This window comes from Odontesthes bonariensis, chromosome 14 (genome assembly GCF_027942865.1).
Source record: "Odontesthes bonariensis isolate fOdoBon6 chromosome 14, fOdoBon6.hap1, whole genome shotgun sequence".
Classification (NCBI taxonomy): domain Eukaryota; kingdom Metazoa; phylum Chordata; class Actinopteri; order Atheriniformes; family Atherinopsidae; genus Odontesthes; species Odontesthes bonariensis.
The window spans coordinates 3,664,725-3,683,563 of NC_134519.1; the positions used below are offsets into that span (position 1 = coordinate 3,664,725).

The 18,839-nt window shown below is 42.8% G+C and overlaps 2 protein-coding genes across 4 annotated transcripts; both read left to right on the top strand.

Annotated features, from left to right (window-relative positions):
- Nucleotides 1-233: 233 nt before the first annotated feature.
- On the top strand, nt 234-4,116 carry LOC142398527 (uncharacterized). The gene is made up of 2 exons (XM_075482566.1): nt 234-494; nt 2,631-4,116. The coding sequence occupies exons 1-2, from the start codon at nt 323-325 to the stop codon at nt 3,788-3,790; spliced, it is 1,332 nt and encodes a 443-aa protein (XP_075338681.1). The 5' UTR covers nt 234-322; the 3' UTR covers nt 3,791-4,116.
- Nucleotides 4,117-7,581: 3,465 nt separating this feature from the next.
- On the top strand, nt 7,582-18,260 carry dusp28 (dual specificity phosphatase 28). 3 transcript variants are annotated; one of them, XM_075482135.1, is made up of 4 exons: nt 7,582-7,650; nt 7,705-7,738; nt 11,280-11,655; nt 15,385-18,260. In XM_075482135.1, the coding sequence occupies exons 3-4, from the start codon at nt 11,311-11,313 to the stop codon at nt 15,484-15,486; spliced, it is 447 nt and encodes a 148-aa protein (XP_075338250.1). In that variant the 5' UTR covers nt 7,582-7,650; nt 7,705-7,738; nt 11,280-11,310; the 3' UTR covers nt 15,487-18,260. The 3 variants fall into 3 exon arrangements, with proteins under 3 accessions (XP_075338250.1, XP_075338248.1, XP_075338249.1); XM_075482133.1 differs by lacking the exon at nt 7,582-7,650 and having other exon boundaries at nt 7,687-7,738; nt 11,197-11,655; XM_075482134.1 differs by lacking the exon at nt 7,582-7,650 and having other exon boundaries at nt 7,716-7,738; nt 11,243-11,655.
- The last annotated feature ends 579 nt before the right edge of the window (nt 18,261-18,839 follow it).

Below are 18,839 nucleotides of genomic sequence, written 5' to 3' on the forward strand. Positions count from 1 at the left end.
TTAACTTTTGTTCTGTTAGATAATGATAAGATTTAGTGTAACTACTATGAATAACATTCATAGTACTATGTAATACCGAGTCAAACACAGCTAAAGTCCTCTCACTGGAGCCAGATGGCATTCTGAGGGGCAGGCCGGTTGCCTAATTATGTCCTCTTTTGCTTTCCATACCCGCGAATATGGTTCCAGTGACACCAAGCGGAAGTAAACAATAAAAGGCTTGCAGCCAATAACCTCCATGTCCAGTGGTCGGCTTCATTTCTGCGCGGACGCCGCTGGGAGACGGGTGTGTTGTCGTGCCTGAGACCAGAAAAAAAACAACATGTCTTCGGTTCAGCATCTGAGAGAGTTTATCAGCCAGAGACTCACCGCTGCAGCCGCGGAAATATTCGGAGTCTTTGAGAAAACCATCATCCAGTACGAGCAGGAGATAGACCGTCAGCGCGGGCTGCTGGGTGTCACCTGGAAGCCGCACACCGAGTCCCGGGCAGCAGGTAAGGAGCACCGGGGCGGGCTGGAGGAACTCGGGTGTGGAGCACCAGAGCTTATTTTTACGGTGCAGCTGCAGAAATGACCGAATGCATCTACATTTTAAAGGCAGAAACATTTCCAGCGTGTGTAAGACAGGCTCAGCTGGAAGATTCCTGCAGAGTTTTATATGAGTGTGCGTCGGAGAAAACAAAGACCCCGAAACTCTGTGACAGGTCAGCGCGCCGCAGCTGTCACAGCTGGACGGCCGCTGGACGACCGCTGGTCAGCCGCTGGACGGCCGCTGGTCGGCCGCTGGTCGGCCGCTGGACGGCCGCTGGACGGCCGCTGGTCAGCCGCTGGACGACCGCTGGTCAGCCGCTGGACAGCCGCTGGACGGCCGCTGGACGGCCGCTGGTCAGCCGCTGGACAGCCGCTGGACGGCCGCTGGACAGCCGCTGGACGGCCGCTGGTCGGCCGCTGGACGGCCGCTGGACGGCCGCTGGACAGCCGCTGGACGGCCGCTGGACAGCCGCTGGACAGCGGCTCACATGCATTATATGCTGCGTTTGGACTTTCTGGAACAATCGACTGCGCTCAGTGTCCAAACTGACATGGCTGTTAGTCAGCCACGCCATCACAGTCTGGGTTTCTAATCAGTAACAGATGGCTGGAGCCATCTTACCAAAGGGTTTCTCATGTTGCTTTAGAATAAGATGGCTTTTAATCAAATCTAATCTAAAGTTTATCACCTGAACCCACAGATGGGGACTCAAGTCACTGTGACTTGGACTCGAGTCGACTCGAGTCGCTGTTTTGATGACTTGTGACTTGACTTGACAAAAAACAAAAGACTTGAGACTCGACTCGGACTTGGAAGTTAAAGACTCGGCACTTGACTTGAGACACGATGACTTGAGTGACTTGTGTGTTAAGCATCTAGCATAACTTCCAACTTTGTTAGTCATTTGAAGATCCATTCTGACCAGTAAGCGCTCGTCAAATTTAACTGACAAAGTTTACTGACAGTTACTTATATCTTGTCTTTTCACAGTATTAAAGGGGAACTGCGGTATTTTCAACATTAAGCCTCTTTTCTGAGTCGTCTGCAATGTTTTAGAACCCCCCTCACCGCTTTTTTGATGTTTACTGCTGTCTCCAGTATTTGCCTAATTTTGATTCTTCTCAACCTGCTTCAGAACGGCAAGTCATGTGCATGTCCTAAAAGGTCCGTAAAAGCACCATAAACGTCCGTTTTCAAAGTCATCAACTCACCGGAGTGGTTACTGGTGTGCACTGGTAATCCAGATCAAATTTCGTTGCGAAAAGTGGCTTCTGTCGTGTTTTATTTGGCAGCTCGTTCATGCTCGCACTATTTTCTTAGCGGTGGCGGAGTGATATCAACGAACATCCAGTACAAAATGTCAAATAAAACACGACAGAAGCCACTTTTCGCAACGAAATTTGATATGGATTACCAGTGCACACCAGTAACCACTCCGGTGAGTTGATGATTTTGAAAACGGACGTTTATGGTGCTGTTACGGACCTTTCTGGACATGCACATGACTTGCCGTTCTGAAGCAGGTTGAGAAGAATCAAAATTAGGCAAATACCGGAGACAGCAGTAAACATCAAAAAAGCGGTGAGGGGGGTTCTAAAACACTGCAGACGACTCAGAAAAGAGGCTTAATGTTGAAAATACCGCAGTTCTCCTTTAAGATCAGATTCTGCAGGTAAAATTGCAATCATAAGGTGACTTGACCTGACCAAGAAAAAATGACTTGGGACTTGCACATGTGTGACTTGGTCCCATCTCTGCCTGAACCCGAGTTAAACTGCGGCTTTGTGTTGGGATAACGATGAAATGAGCAAAGTGTGCATGCAGAACCAGTTTGTTTGAGCTGAAAATGGTCCGTCGTGTTTTTACACACGTGCCAGAACTTATCTTGTTACAAAAATAATACAAGTTTATGGAGAGTTCGATCTGACAGAACTGGAATAAAAGTAAAAATCTGTTGAGAGTTAAAAGTCGGAGCTGTTTCCAAAATGCCTACAAAGCTTCGCTAGCAGGAGTGTCAGGATGCAAGAGGCAATCACACGATCAGATCGGTGTTTTCCTCTGACTTCATCGTGCTGTTGTGTCCCTTTGGTCTCCCCAGATGTCCCACAGCAGCATGTGTGTCAAGACGAGGAAGACGAGGAGGTTCTCGCCGATCAGCCGCCGTGCAACGAGAAGAGCAACTGCGGCCCGGACAAGGAGGAGGAACCAGAACCTCCGCAGATTAAAGAGGAAGAAGAAGAACTCTGCGCCAGTCAGGAAGCAGAGCCGCTCGTGCTGAAGGAGGAGAGCGATACCTTCATGGTGACTCTTACTTATGAGGAAAGTGAACACAGCGAGCCGGAACCCAACGACGACGACGACGAGCTCCGAGATCAGGATCAGGAAGTAAGCGAGGATTTAGGGTCCACAAGCAATGCGGACACAAAGGCAAAGGAAATGCATCCATTAATCAGCAACAACAGCAACGAAGACGTCCCATGTCCCGTGCCAATGAATCCCTGTGATACCGAAAGGGGCAAAATTTCTTTAAAGTGTGGCGTTTGTGGTAAAGTCTTTAAGAATAAGTACCATCTGAAGATGCATCACAGAATCCACACGGGTGTGAAGCCGTACGCCTGCAGCGATTGTGGAAAACGATTTAATGACGCCTCCACGCTGAAATATCACCTGCGAACGCACACGGGCGAGAAGCCGTACTCCTGCGAAACGTGCGGGAAAAGTTTCAGGTGCAGTTACAGCGTGTTGGTCCACATGAGAACGCACACGGGCGAGAAGCCGTACCTCTGTAACACCTGCGGAAAAAGGTTCACCAACTTATCAGCGTTCAAATGGCACACCGCCATCCACACCGGCGAGAAGCGCTACTCCTGCAAAATATGCGGGAAAAGCTTCACTCAAAGCGGTAATCTGACTGCTCACATGGGAACTCACACCGGAGAAAAGCGCTATTCCTGCAAAATATGCGAGAAAAGCTTCAGCCGGAGCAGCAATCTGATTGTCCACATGAGGACCCACACGGGCGAGAAGCCGTACCCGTGCAACACCTGCGGGGAGCGCTTCAAATACGCCTCGGCGCTGAAGAAACACATAAGAACTCACGCAGACGACGAGTCGTTCTCTTGCGAGACATGTGGGAGAGGTCCCACGAGCAACGACAGCTTGTCCGTCCAGGGGACGCCTCACACCAGCAGAGAGTGTTGTCCCGAAACACCGGCGGGGAAAATCCTGTCCGTGGCAAAGGCTGAAGAGAAGGTGTGAGGATGTTTTACAGGTTAAAAGTACGACCGGGCTGCATGTTGATGCTCTCTGTGACAAACCGCAGTCAGGATGAGGAAGTTCAGCTGTTCCGGGGACACGCAGAAACTTACAGAAACTGCAGATTTGCAGAACAGACGGCGGGTACCAGTCGCTGCTGCCAGACTTAAAGCCACGAGCTTGATTATCAGTGGGAATTTATTCCCATCATTCAAATGGCTCGTTCAGTGTATGAATCCAATGCAGTGGTGTGTATCATGTTAAAAGTCGATGTGTTCAGTGGTGGCGCTTGTTTTTGTAAAAGTAAAATAAATAAGGAGTTAAATTAATCATTCTTGGACAGTTGTAGCTTTTTCATGAACATCACTTTGGTTTATTTACCAACTGCATTTGTAAGTTTGAGATTACAGCAGAGGAAATTCTTCATGTAGGTAAATTATCTGTTTTATTTGAATCAAATCAAATTAATTTGTAGCACATTTCATGTACAAAACAATTCAAAGTGCTTCACATAAAATAAAAGCATTGCAGGAGGGAGTGGAAGAAGCATTAAAAATACATAAAAGAATATAAAGAGAAACAAATAAAATCATTTAAATGAATTTAAAAACCAGCAACAGTCCAGATAAGTTCAAAGATAGCGTGCAGATTTCATGCATAGACACATGAGAACAGAAATGTCTTTAACCTGGATTTAAAAATGTCTCCATTTGGTGAAAGTTTAATCTCCACTGGCAGTTTGTTCCACTTGTTTGCAGCATAACAGCTAAATGCTGCTTCTCCAGGTTTAGTCTGGACTCTGGACTGGACCAGCTGACCTGAGTCCTTGGATCTCAGAGCTCTGCTGGCTTTATATTCTCTGAACAGATCACAGATTGTAAACCATCAGCAGACTTTTAAAATCTATTCTGTGACTGACTGGAAGCCAGAGTAAAGATTTTAAAGCTGCTGTGATGTGTTCAGATCTCTTAGTCCGGGTTAAAACTCCAGCAGCAGCGTTCTGGATGAGCTGCAGATGTTTAATGCTCTTTGTGGGAAGTCCAGTTAAAAGAGCATTACAGTGATGGAGTCTGCTGGAGATGAATGCATGGATGAGTTTCTCCTGGAAACCTTTAATTCTGTTGATGAACAGACAAGTCCAAGTATTTGAATATTAAAAACCCGTCTAAAAGCAGCAGGGTGCATCCATCTCTGCCCATCAGAAAGGGAAATTCTTACAGATTACGATCCATGTTTGTCCTCGCCGTTAATTGCTTTCTACGGTATAATCCTTCCAACTGAGTTCAGCTTTTAGCTCGCATATCACAAACTTTAGTGCTTGACTGGTTATTCCATTAATGGCTGAACTATCCTCCTCCCTCCTGCTGCGTGTTCCACCTTTATGGCTGCAGACTCTCCCCTCTTTAACTCAGGCACATCACCAACACTTTGGAGGGGCTTGAATATAATGAATAATAACAGGCTGTGCTAACTTTCCCTGTTTTTCCTTAAAGAGCTGAACGTTACATTTGTTCACATCAAACAACTGAGTCCAAAAAACTCAGCTGCAGTGCACTTTTTTCCAAAGTGGGATTTGTTGCTACAGTGAAATATAAAGATTTAAGGAAAAGAGGAGCTCAAACAGACACAGAGGGAAATAAAACCAAGCACCTTCATGTAAAACATCTGATTTTGTGTAAAATGAAACATTTTTCAGGTCTGACGTGAGAACAATAGTGTTTGTTTTCATTTTAAAATCTACACTATGTGAATAAGATGGGCTTATAAGGTCGGCCATAATCAAGCTTCACACTTTGATCTATTTAGATACAACAAACCTGAAACCTGTCGGCATAAAAGCTTCATTCAGTGACATTTTGTTCATATTCCAACCAGAGACAAATGACTGATATCTGGAAGAAAGAAGCATATTTACCAACTAAAGATTGTAAAAAACTGCAGATTTTTATTCGAGCATCTGGTCCCAACTTCAAAACCACAAAAGGAACTTGTGGGGATAAAATATCCAGCTTTTTTCTTCATCAACTCAGAAGCAGCATTAAACTGTTCAGCCTCATAAATCAGTGTTCCGTCCTGCAGCTGCTAAGCAACGTCGGTGTTAAATGCTACGGCTCAACCTCGCCGAGCATCAGAAGGACGGAACGCTCCCGCAGTTTTCACGTGACGGTGGAACTGCATGAAAGTTAAAACTCTGTCGGTGTGTCCACCAGATGTTGGCGCATCAGCGAGCGCCAACATCTGGATCTGCTTCAGTCAGCGCTGCAGCTCAGCTGTCGTGCTGAAAGAGAGAAAAAAGCTGACATAAAGTGAGAAGAATGCTGTGGCGTCTGCAGCGTTGTTCTCTCTCAGGCCAAAACATTTCGGTATGTGGTGAGCTGCTGGGTTCAGAGCCTGGAGTTCACTTCACATTGTGTGTGTTTCACCATCAAACTGCCAGTTCCACAGCTGGTTTTCTGTGATTTAACCTCCCCGAAGTGATCAGTCCACATTTCCTCCTGCAGAACGCTGATTCATCCTGACCCCTCCAGGTTTTTAACGACGCATCGTACCAGAATCCAGACTTTTAGCAGCTTTTCTTAACCTCGGTAGTTTCAGAAATCACCCAAAGCGTTCAGTTTACTTCATGCAGATCAGTGATTTGAGCCTTTTGAGATGTTCAGCATGGGCCTTCTGACAGCAGTTAGAGCCAAACAAGTTGAGTTTGTTTAAAACGTGAGTAAAAACAATGAAGCTGAGGGGAAAATGAATCCGTCTAACTCTGGTGAAGAAGGAAAACCGGAGGAGAGGCTTTTAAAAAGTGAAATGGAATTGAATTCACTGCTTTTTCTTGTTAAAATGAGCAGCTGTTTGACTGATTTCAGTCTTAACGTGTAACAGACAAAGTGAAGACTGAAGCTGTATTAGGTCAAAGACATTCTTGGGTTTGATTGCAAACATTTTCCTGGTCGAGGCTGGAGTTCCTCTGCTGTGGAAAAGAGTTATTTAAAGGGACAGTTCGCCTCTCTTGACATGAAGCTGTGTAACATCCCATATCAGCAACATCATTTCTGAACATCTTCTTACCCCCTGCTGCGTCCTGTGAGCAGAGTTCCAGCCTCGTTTTGGTGCTGATGAAGGTAGTCCGGCTAGTTGGCTAGCTTCCTTTCCTATTGATTCCGGAAAGGAAAGGAATCAATAGGAAAGGAAAAAGGAAGAGAAAGAAAGGAAAGGAAAGGTCTGACTTTTTTTCTGGAGAACCATTTTGTGATGCAAATGTATTACTCTGTTGAACACATATTGTTTTGAGAAGCAAAACGCTTTATTTTTTAAACCCCAGCCAACTAGCCGGACTACCTTCATCAACACCAAAACGAGGCTGGAACTCTGCTCACAGGACGCAGCAGGGGGTAAGAAGATGTTCAGAAATGATGTTGCTGATATGGGATGTCATACAGCTTCATGTCAAAAGAGGCGAACTGTCCCTTTAAGTAAAAATAAAGTAAACCTAAACAGACATGAGTTTTATTCTGCGAGCATGGAAAACGTGCCAGAGGTTTACAGTGTTGGTCCAGGCCATCATCAGCTTCTATCAGACGGTTCTGTGCAGCTGACCCTCTGAGCGTGACCTTGGCTGTTAATGAGATTCTCCTGGCGCCTCGGTGTGTGTTTCAGGTGTTTCCGTGTGTTTTTCCTCCAGCCGGCCGGTAATCTGAGCAGCTTTAGGACCCAGAGGAAAGGTCTCAGCTCTCAGCAGCAGTAAATATAGCAGCAGATTTGTGTTGGGCAGAGCAGTTGGGGGTCATGTGGCGGCCCGGAGACACCAGATCTGTGTGCAGGCCCGAGCAGGGAACAGCTCCGTCTGAGGGTCTGCACACACCCTGAACCTGGACCAGTCTGCAGACACCCTGAACCTGGACCAGTCTGCAGACACCCTGAACCTGGACCAGTCTGCAGACCAGCTGCCGGCTGCAGGTCAGTCTGAGCCTCTGTGGCGTGTTATTCTTAAGATCTGATATTTAAAAGGCAGGAAATCTAAGAACATAGTTATGGATTACATATGATTTACTCATTTAAGCTGATACCATAGTTTATCAGTTATTGGACCAGATCAGACGACATGAAAGAAGAACAGAGTGGAATAGAAAGGTCAAGATGTGGTTTTTTTCTCTTTCTGTTTGAGATGATTTATCTTGAAAGTATGTAAATAAGTGGTTAGATTAAAACAGGATCATCTTATTCCAACACTCTTAAATCAGTTAATTATTTAGTTATTGTTAGTTTAAGCAAACCCAGGCGGGCACACACAGATAATGCAGTTAAGGGTCCTGCAGGTATCTCAGCTGCTCTCACTCACAGAAGCTGGGACAGAAAATCAGCCCGTTCAGACTGAAGGTCAGCTCACTGAAGCATCTCCAGACTGCCGCTCTGCTCGAATAAAATCCTGATTTTATAATTCAATTATTCAATCAAGTCCTTTCAAGGCACTATGAGGATACAATCCAGTTCAAACCAATTAAATCCAATTAATTAAAGTCCAATTCAGAACCAGTTTAAAAAAGAGTAGCCTCGTTAAGGAATCCAGCAGATCTTGTTTCCGATCTGATGGTGCTGAATATTTCTCAAAACAAGAACCTGAAAAACCTCATAAAGCTGCAAAGAATCTCTTATTTTTCACTTTTTATCTGTAGATGAATCGTTTGGCCCATAAAATATCAGGAAATGACTGAAAATGTTCAGCACAGATTTAATTATTTGTCCAGATAACAACCTTAAAATCTCACAGTTAAACTAATGGGACACGAAGAAAACCGACAGATGACAAGTGAAAACTTGTTTTTTTAATTATTAAAATGATTGTGAGGTCATGTCTGTCCATCTGTTGTGATGAGCTGTCATCACGGTGTGGAGGAAGTGGAACATTCTGCCTGCAGAGTATTGATCTGTGGTCCAGAACTATGCGAACAGACCCGGGTTCAGCTTCACTTTCTGTAAACAAAAGAGAAGTTTTTGTATTTATGTAACCGGTATGAAACCTCTGCGTTGTGTTAAGGTCAGAGCGAATGGAGACCACACCGCTGCTCTTTCCAAGGTCTTTGTTTTCCTCAACCTTTCCTCACCGAACATCAGAAAAAAGAGGAATGCTGTGTTCGAAACCGCCTACTACTCCTACTACTCATACTAACTTTAACTTTTTTTAAGTTGCCGTATGCATCCTAGATTCTGCGAAATGTTGGGTATGCATCATGAGGTTACTACTCATACTCAAACTACCCAAGATGCAACGTAACGTGACGTCACCGATCTTCATTTCCTGTCAAAACGGCAGTTTCAAGCTAGCTACAACGAGGGTAGGTTCACTTCCTGTTTTCAAAACAAAAGCACCGATTGTATGGTAATGGATTTCCCTATGATAAAAGGCAACGGGTATTTTATTTTGTGAAAATAACCGGAAGTGCGTTGCTCACTGCGGCTAGCTTTAGTAGCGCCGAATTCGTGGGAACAAAATTGTAAACAGCCGGTATTTTGTCAGGTTTTCAACACGTTGGGGATCTAAACGACTACTTTCTCACCTGAAAATGTTTCAAATGTTGCTAAAGTTTACAGAGTTTAGAGCTTAAGAGAAATCAGCTTCAGGCCGGCTGATTTCTGCTCGGGCAGGAGCAAAATGCATTGTGGGTAAACACTCTGCATACTGTCTGATCGATGAGTATGTAGTATGCAAGTATAGAAGTATGTAGTATGCAGAATGTAGTATGTAGTATGCAGTATGCAGTATGTAGTATGCAGTATGTAGTATGCAGTATGTAGTATGCAGTATGTAGTATGCAGTGTGCAGTATGCAGTATGTAGTATGCAGTGTGCAGTATGCAGTATGTAGTATGCAGTATGCAGTATGCAGTATGTTTTATGTAGTATGCAGTATGCAGTATGTAGTATGCAGTATGTAGTATGTAGTATGTAGTATGCAGTATGCAGTATGTAGTATGTAGTATGTAGTATGCAGTATGCAGTATGCAGTATGCAGTATGCAGTATGCAGTATGTAGTATGTAGTATGCAGTATGTAGTATGTAGTATGCAGTATGTAGTATGTAGTATGCAGTATGCAGTATGCAGTATGCAGTATGCAGTATGTAGTATGTAGTATGCAGTATGCAGTATGTAGTATGTAGTATGTAGTATGCAGTATGCAGTATGCAGTATGCAGTATGCAGTATGCAGTATGTAGTATGTAGTATGCAGTATGTAGTATGTAGTATGCAGTATGTAGTATGTAGTATGCAGTATGCAGTATGCAGTATGCAGTATGCAGTATGTAGTATGTAGTATGCAGTATGGAGTAGGCGGTTTCGAACACAGCCGAAGAGTTTAGGCGGGACCGTGTCTTTTGTCAGACCCGTCTATCCCAACTTATTGGAGATAATTCAGAGTTTTGTTTGCACTGAAAAAAGTGACTTTTTGGTGAAGTAAACTCTATTAGAGTAACTGTCATCATTTCTACCTTGTGTTTTTAAGATTCAGTAAGAACTCGAGCTTCTTCAGTAAAATGAAACATTTTATTAACGTAATACATGAATTATGTAGTTTTACTTAGGTTTCCTCATACAATTTAAATGTTTAATAGTTGTATGTACATAAACCTAGAAAAACTACATAAACTTTACTCTGAAAGTGTATCGTTAAAATCTACTAAGTTACTTCATAACAGCAAATACTACAGATAAATAAAATTTAGGCAAGGCAAGTTTATCTGTACGGCACAATTCAACTACAGGGAGATTCAAAGTGCTTTACAGAGACATTAAAACAGTAGAAATAAAAAGCAGGATTTAGATTTTAAACAAAAAAGAAAGAAATAAGAACAATAAATAAAATCTGATAAAATCAGTAGTTAAAATGTGATTACGTTTGAAACCCATTTACTTAAAATTATGCTGAGTATATGAGTAAAATGACGTTCCTGCCTACGAAACACAAGTAGAGTTTACTTATTTTGTTTAAATAAATATAACTATATAAAACTTAGATGCAATTAAGTAAATGTTACTTCATATCTTCAAAACGTTTGTGTTTTATGGTGAGTCAAATTTACTTGATATTGCAGCATTAAATCTTACTTAAATCATTTGAGTGCAGATACTTACAAAGGGTTTTTTAAGTAAATCTTTTGAGTTATTTTTTCAGTGTGGCAATCAGAATATCTTTATGTTTAGGGAGGTCTGGTGTTCATGATAGATAGATAGATAGCAGCATACAGTACAATATATGATAACAATTAAAGTAAAAACAAGCAAATAAAATAGAATAAAATAAATATAAAATAGATGTAAAATAAATAAAATAAAATAAAATAAAAATAGTGAATAAACATCCACTATATACAAATCTACAGTATTTATTTATTATTATGTTTTTCTTTGTTTTCTTTAGCAGAAAAGCCAGTTAAACTCAACCAGCTTGCTCCCTGTATAACCAGGCAGGTGGAACAAACTCCTCACTGTTTCTGTGAGCAGGAACAGGCCCGTGGGGGTCGTCCTGTGCAGGATGCTGCAGCTGTGCAAGGTCACCAGCGCCCTGTTCATCAGCAACGCGCGCTCCGCCTGCAGTGACGAGCTCCTCCAGCAGGAGGCGGTGACGCTCTGCATCAACGTGTCCAAGCAGCAGCCGTTCCCCTCCGCCGGCCTCACCAAGCTGCAGATCCCCGTCTACGATGACCCCAACGAGGACCTCTACAGCCACTTTGACCGCTGCGCCGACGCCATCCAGAAGGAGGCCGACCGCGGGGGCCGCAGCGTGGTCTACTGCAAGAACGGGCGCAGCCGCTCCGCCACCATCTGCACCGCCTACCTGATGAAGCACCGCAAACTGACGCTGACGCAGGCCTTACAGGTGAGGATGGAGCTCACTGCAGGCGCAAATATTCCAGGACCTGAGGTGGTCTGACTGTGTTTAAATGTAAATGTGCTTTATCTATACAGCCCTTTACAGACAATCCTTACGGTGCACCAAAGTGCTTCACAGCAGGTAATAAATAAAGAGAAGAATAAGTAAAAACTAATAAAAGAACAGTGAAAGCAATAAAATACAACAAAATCAAATAAGATAAAATAAGATAAAAGTGTCATCATACTACTGGGTACACTGGAAAAAACGCCCCTCCAAAAATAAGTAAGAAAAACAACAAATAAAAGACGTTTTTGCTTGAAATAAGCAAAGAAATCTGCCAATGGAACTAGTGAAAATCGGCTTGTCCAGATTTCTTGAAATAAGATGTGATATTTAGGACTTTTGAGTTAAAAGTGATCTTGAAATTAGCTTAAAAACCTCTTCAAATGAAAAAAAAAGCTTGTTTCATATGATATGTGACTCAAACAATTTGTTTTCAAGACTTTTTCATTTAACAAGATATTCAGGATGTATTGTCTTCAAACAAGTCCCTATATCTGGCTGAAATAGTACTTGTTAGGCAGTTGTGTCTTATATTAAGTGTAATGAGATACTCAATGAGACAAATATACTTGGTAAGATTTAGATTTTTTCCAGTGTATTAAAAGCCATCCTAAATAAGCAGGTTTTTAGCCTGGATCCGAAGAGGCCCGGGTCAGAAATAAGACGCAGCTGGACGGGGGGCTTATTCCAGAGCCTGGGGGCAGCTTTGGGAAAAGGCTGGCTCACCCCAGGGTTTGTATTCTGACCTGGGCACTTCCAGCAGAAACTGATCTGCTGACCTCAGAGCTCTGCCAGGACTGTTAAAAGCTCAGATAAATACGACGGGGCGAGGCCGTTAAGAGCTTTAAAAACAAACATTAAAAGTTTAAAACCAGTTCTATAAAGGACAGGAAGCCAATGGAGGGAGTTAAGAACAGGAGTGATGTGCACACGTCTGTTGGTGTTGGTTAAAGACGGGCAGCAGCGTTCTGCACCAGCTGAAGGCGGCTGAGAGAAGACTGGGAGACGCCCACATAAAGAGCTTTAAAACAGTCTGACCTTCAACTTATCAGGGCATGGATGGCTTTCTCAAGGTCATAAAAACATTTTAACTTTGACCAGGAGACGCAGCTGGAGAAAACTAGTCCTGACGACATTGTTAATTTGTTCAAAGGTCAAAGGTCACTCCCAGATTTCTGACGGTTGAACTGAGCTTTGAAGACGAGGTGCCAAAGCCAGCCGTCACAGTGTCCCCGAACACAATGCATTCAGTTCTGTCGTCATTTAAATGAAGAACATTTTGGGCCAACCACTGCTTAATATCAGCAACAACTAAACAAAGAACATTGTGCACTGTTACTGTTTGGCTTCAATGGTAGATAAATGTGTAAATCGTCTGCATAAGATTGTGCCTGGCTATAACTGACCCAAGTGAGGTGGAGGTTAAATCTGCTAGGAAACCTTTAATCAACCTTTAACCAATGACTCCACAGTCTCCTGCACTAGTTTTACATGTTTTTTCCAGACTGCATGATGTTCAGTGTTTAATTCTCAGTTCGACAGTAAATCAGGATGTACTGCAGCTCAGGCCTGAAACGGTTTGACCACAAAGTGGCTCAAATCCAGCAGCCAAAAGAAATAACTTAAGTTATTTAAGTTTAATTCTGAAACGGAACCAGGTCCTTTTTCTCACTAATTTCCCTCCCAGATGCAGTTTAGCAGTTTCATGCAGAAGTAGGCTCCCATCAGCCCACCTGACTCACTCTGGGAACTGCTGGAGGACCAGCTGAGCCTTCCAACCTTCAGACCCAGGCAGCCCAGCTGTCCCAGTAACTCCTGTTTGGGTCTGCGTCGTGTCCTCAGGCTCGGACCACATTTGCTTTCCTTAGACCCAGACGCAGGCGTCTGAAATGGTCAACCGTGAGTGATTGGGTCCAAAGAACACACTTCAGGGACGGGACGTTTATCTCTCAGCTCTAACGAAGCTTTCACAGATGCGACGCGGCTCCGATCAAAGCAGAAACACCACATCTTGTCCTGGTTACATCTTTTACAACAAACATCTGTCTGAGGTCACACCCTGACCGGACAGCTTTTCTGGGTTTATCCTGAAACAGAGCTTCCAAAGTAAAGCTGTATGCTTGGATAAATGTGCTCATTGAACCCTATGCTGTATGCGGTGGTATTCGTATCATTTATCATGTTTTTTGCTGTGTTCATATTTCTGTTGAATTGCACCATATGGTCAGAACAGAAGTCTTGTCCTTTGGCATCAAATCTAAATCAAATTTGTTTGTAGCACATTTCATGTAAAGAACAGTTCAAAGTGCTTTACATAAAATAAAAGCATTACAGCAGGGAGTGGAAGAAGCATTAAAAATACATAAAAGAACATAAAGAGAAACAAGTAAAACAATTTAAATGAATTTAAAAACAAGCAGCAGTCCAGATAAGTTCAAAGATAGCGTGCAGATTTCATGCATAGACACATGAGAACAGAAATGTCTTTAACCTGGATTTAAAAATGTCTCCATTTGGTGAAAGTTTAATCTCCACTGGCAGTTTGTTCCACTTGTTTGCAGCATAACAGCTAAATGCTGCTTCTCCATGTTTAGTCTGGACTCTGGACTGGAGCAGCTGACCTGAGTCCTTGGATCTAAGAGCTCTGCTGGCTTTATATTCTCTGAACAGATCACAGATGCATTCTGGGCCTAAACCGTTCAGTGTCCTGATGTTGCAGCAGTATCAGTCGAGTCTGTGACTCTGCAGCAGAGCGAGGCTTCGGGTATCCAAGGTGCCCTCCAACTGTCGCCCTGCGGCTGAATGAACAAACAGCAAACGCTCTGACTCCAGAGATTTTATTCTCCAGCATTCGTGATTAGATTCTTTGAGAGAAAATGTTGATAAATGACCTTAAATGAACATTTTGTGCGCTTGGTTGTCATCAAGACAAAAAAAACCTCTTGAACATGTTTACTGCAGATGCTCCTTTTAAGTTACACTTTCACACGTTTCTGTCGTGTAGTTTTGGGTGTGAAGCAGCTCGTCTCACCCGTTACGGCTTCAGAAAGTTACGGATGTCTGTGGCTCAGCAGGTTCTCATTACCTCCGATATATTCAGGTATGATGGAGGAAAAACCACCGAGCAGATGGGCTGTTTGTGTCCTGTTAAATGTCCACAACTGCATCAACAATCAGCTGCTTTATGTATGATAGATGCAGATGAAGACGATTCGTTCCGAGCGTCCTGCTTTCATAGTTGATTCGTCTTTAAAGAGCATCCTTTACAGATGTTAGAAACAAAAAGAATCTTATATTTAGGTGCTCAGCAGAGACTCTGAATGCACACATACACACAGGACGCAGGCTGGGGGGAGAATCAGTGTCCAATCAGTCCAGAAGGTAACAAACTGAGGATAGGAATGCAGAATCCAGATGTCACGCAGATGTGGATAAACACGAGGAAACAGGACGGGGAAGGAGAACAAGGAGCTCTGACAAAATACCTTCAAATGAAATAAAGTAGGATAAAAGTAAAATAATGAATGAATAAATACTATGACGTTTACTTTTAAAGTATTTGATACAATTACCTCGGATAAAAGCTCAGTGATGAAAAAAAGAGCCGATCACAGACTGGAATGAGCTGAAAAGAACAGATTTTTACCCCGTTACTGTTTCTCCTCGCAGAGAGTGAAGACGGCCCGTCACGTGATCGACCCGAACCCCGGCTTCATGTCTCAGCTGCAGCGATACGAGGAGGAGCTGAAGAGGAGGCGAAGGCAGTCCTGAGAGTCTCCGTTCGTCTCCGATCTGAATCACTGAACCTCCAGCACAAAGAAACCTCTGCAGACACTAACGAACCAACCAACTAACTAACCATTTATTCACTGTGTTTTAATGCTAATGGAAGTGATGTGAAACAGAACCTCATAAAGGAAAGTTTCACACGAGCCACAAAACAAACGAGGCAGATAAGAAATGAGACATTAGAGAAAATAACCAGATAAAAGAAAAATAAAATATTAATTATAGATTAAAGATTAAAGATAGGACACATACTAAATGTATTTTACACCGAGGATAATCCATATACGATATCAATATAATTTTAGTCGCACTTTAGGTTAAAATACGCTTGAAGAGATAACTGGTAAAAAAATGTGAAATCAAACAGAGCAAAAGATGTGAAACAGATGTGAAAACAGTTAAATTCTCTTTGAAATGTGAGATTTTATCTGAAAAATACGACACTCAGTTAAGCAGTAGTTTATTTTTAATCAATATTTAGTAGTTTAACGTGTAAATCTTATATAAATGACCATGAATTACTGTGTTTCTGCACTTTATCTCCAGATGCTTTGCTGCTCCTCTCCAGAGAGGCAGATTGCAACATGACATCATGTGAAGGGTTTTAATTAATTTTAGTTAGCTAGAAGTAAATCTTCGTCACAGAGAAACTACTCAGCCAAATATAAAAGATTAGAAATGAGACATTAGTAGACATTAGCAGTAAGGATTATATGTCATATCGCAGACTCTAAAGAGTGAATTAGCATCAATTTAGCAACAATGGCTACCCACAAGTGTATTGTGCTGAAACATTGTAAAAGTAGATGGTGTCAGTAAAGCTGTAAACAGTTGAAGGAATCAGGAAGTAAATGAGAAACACATCAGGACAACTGTGGAACTGACCAGTAGCTGTGATCAGTGTTAACACAACGTGTAGCTACAAGTTTTAAGAGGCGCACAGTTCATGCGTAAGTGGAGGCGTCTGTTTTTTATGACGAGACCGCCTTGAGGGCTTGATGCTGAGGTATAAATGGCCTTTTACACTCACAGGGGGGGTATCACCTGCAGCCGAAGTGTCTGAGCACATCAGTGGGGAGGAAGAGGCACAGTCGGGCCGTGATAAATCTGCCGTAAAAATCTGTGAAACTACCATCCTAAAATGAGACGGGTGTCGGAGGTGATCCTAAACTCTTTCTAAACGCCTCCACCGTGTGTTTCTCCAGTGAGTACGCGCTCATACAGTCCTGGAACTGCGTTACAAGATCATTAACTTCAATCCACCGAGCTTAAATCTGAATCTGAGTTGTTATAAGGGCCTTTTTAAATAAACCACTTCATGTGGTTCCTTTGCACAGACACTCATACAGGTCAGTCCATACTCGGCATGCAGCTCTTTTTTTGTCAACAGTCGCACATCTTAACATAATGTGGGCCAACGTTAGGTTCAATGTCTCGCCCTCAAGGTCATTTTGACCTGTGGAGGAGCTGGAAACTGAACCGCTGACCGTTCATCTGGGAGCTTTTCACTAAATGAGTCATGTGCTTCCTCTTGAAATTGTTCGTCTGCTTGATGTCAGATTCAAAGCTGGATTTTTTTTCTGACGTTTGACCCAACTTAAGAATCCTGAACTGTTTAGCTGTCCAACTCCCCAGTTTAGCTCAACGTAGTTCTCATTTTAGACATTCATTTCCTAACATGTAGAATGAGTTTCCTCTGCAGATTATTTATTTTCTCTTTTTAAAAAGGAGAAAAGGCCCCAAAAATCCCTTTAAAGCAATAAAATAGTCAAATATGTGAATTTTATTAATATTTCTGTTCTAATAAACCGACCAGTTACCTTGATTATAAAATGATTTAATCAGTTAAAGATAAACTTCAGTCTGCAGTTCCACGATTCACCTCTAGATGGAAGCATTCCTATAGAAAATAATGCAGCACTAAAGTGAAGTTTAGTTTGATCTGAGACGGTAAATAAACTCTTCAGAGTAACTCAGGGTGGAGGCCGATGGTTGTTTGATTCTCCGTTCAGGGTTAGTTTCAGTCTCTCGTCCTCAGATGTGACGATTCTGAGAAAAAAAAACAACCCTAACCCTGAACATTGTACCTTTGTTTTCCCGCTAATTTTATTGGTAAGTTCCAAAAACTAATTATTAATTAGCTGGAAATTACAAGAGATTTCTCTTCAGTGTCGTACTTATTAAAAGTTAAATGGATTGGCCTTAAAGGAAGATCAACACGAGGTGGAACGGACAAAGAAACTATACCGACCACATAAGTAACGAGCAAACAAACCTTTAGCCGAGCAGACTGAACAGCAAAGACCCAAATCCAAAGTAAAAAGAGCTCAAACCAGCAGATTTCACCAGCCCCTGAAGTCATAATTTGCTGTGTTTTTCTGTGGAGGAAGATATATTTCTAATTCAGCTGTAATTGTCTTGAACTGTGTGAATAAGAGAGGAAGACTCAGGTTTACGGACATGCACATTTTAGCATTAAAAGCGCAGCAGCAGGTCATGCAGACTGATGCTTTAGTGCTTTTAAAGCAGGTTAAAGCAGCACAGTCGCATCAGTTTCATGTCCAAACACGCACCCGGTGAACTCTGCGTTACCTAAACTGTGAATGTGATTGGCTGTGTGTTTGATATTCTCAGGTCTGTGGTGCTTCGGCTTCAATCTAAAAGCAATAACTTTAATAATAGATGAACTGGTGTGGCCTGTGAATGTGGCGCTCTGGCCCTTTAAGACTGTACGCCTGTGCTTTAAGTGAAATAAAGCTGCGTGTGATCAGCTGTGTGTTCTCTGGTGTTTTCTGTGGGTTTTAACGTCAGCCTGGAACCTTAAACCTTCCTGTCCGCAGACCTTTCTCCATGCATCTCATGGACTTTTGGAGTTTTATTTATTTGACCGACTTCACCGGTGCAGCTTTGTTTATTCGTGCTGATTCGTGTCGTATTCCTACGCATTAAGGCCTCTTCTCCGTCGCTATCCGTCAATCCGTCTCCGTAGTCCGTCCTTTCGAAGTTCTCCGTCGGGATGTCAGATACGCAAGGCAGTTCCCCTCCCGACCAGCAGGCGTCACTACGTTAGACGACCGACTGACAGTTCGCCTCTTCTGACATGAAGCTGTGTAACATCCCATATCAGCAGCATCATTTCTGAACATCTTCTTACCCCCTGCTGCGTCCTGTGAGCAGAGTTCCAGCCTCGTTTTGGTGTTGATGAAGGTAGTCCGGCTAGTTGGCTGGGGTTTAAAAAATAAAGCGTTTTGCTTCTCAAAACAATATGCGTTCAACAGAGTAATACATTTGCATCACAAAATGGTTCTCCAGGAAAAAGTCAGACCTCACAATCT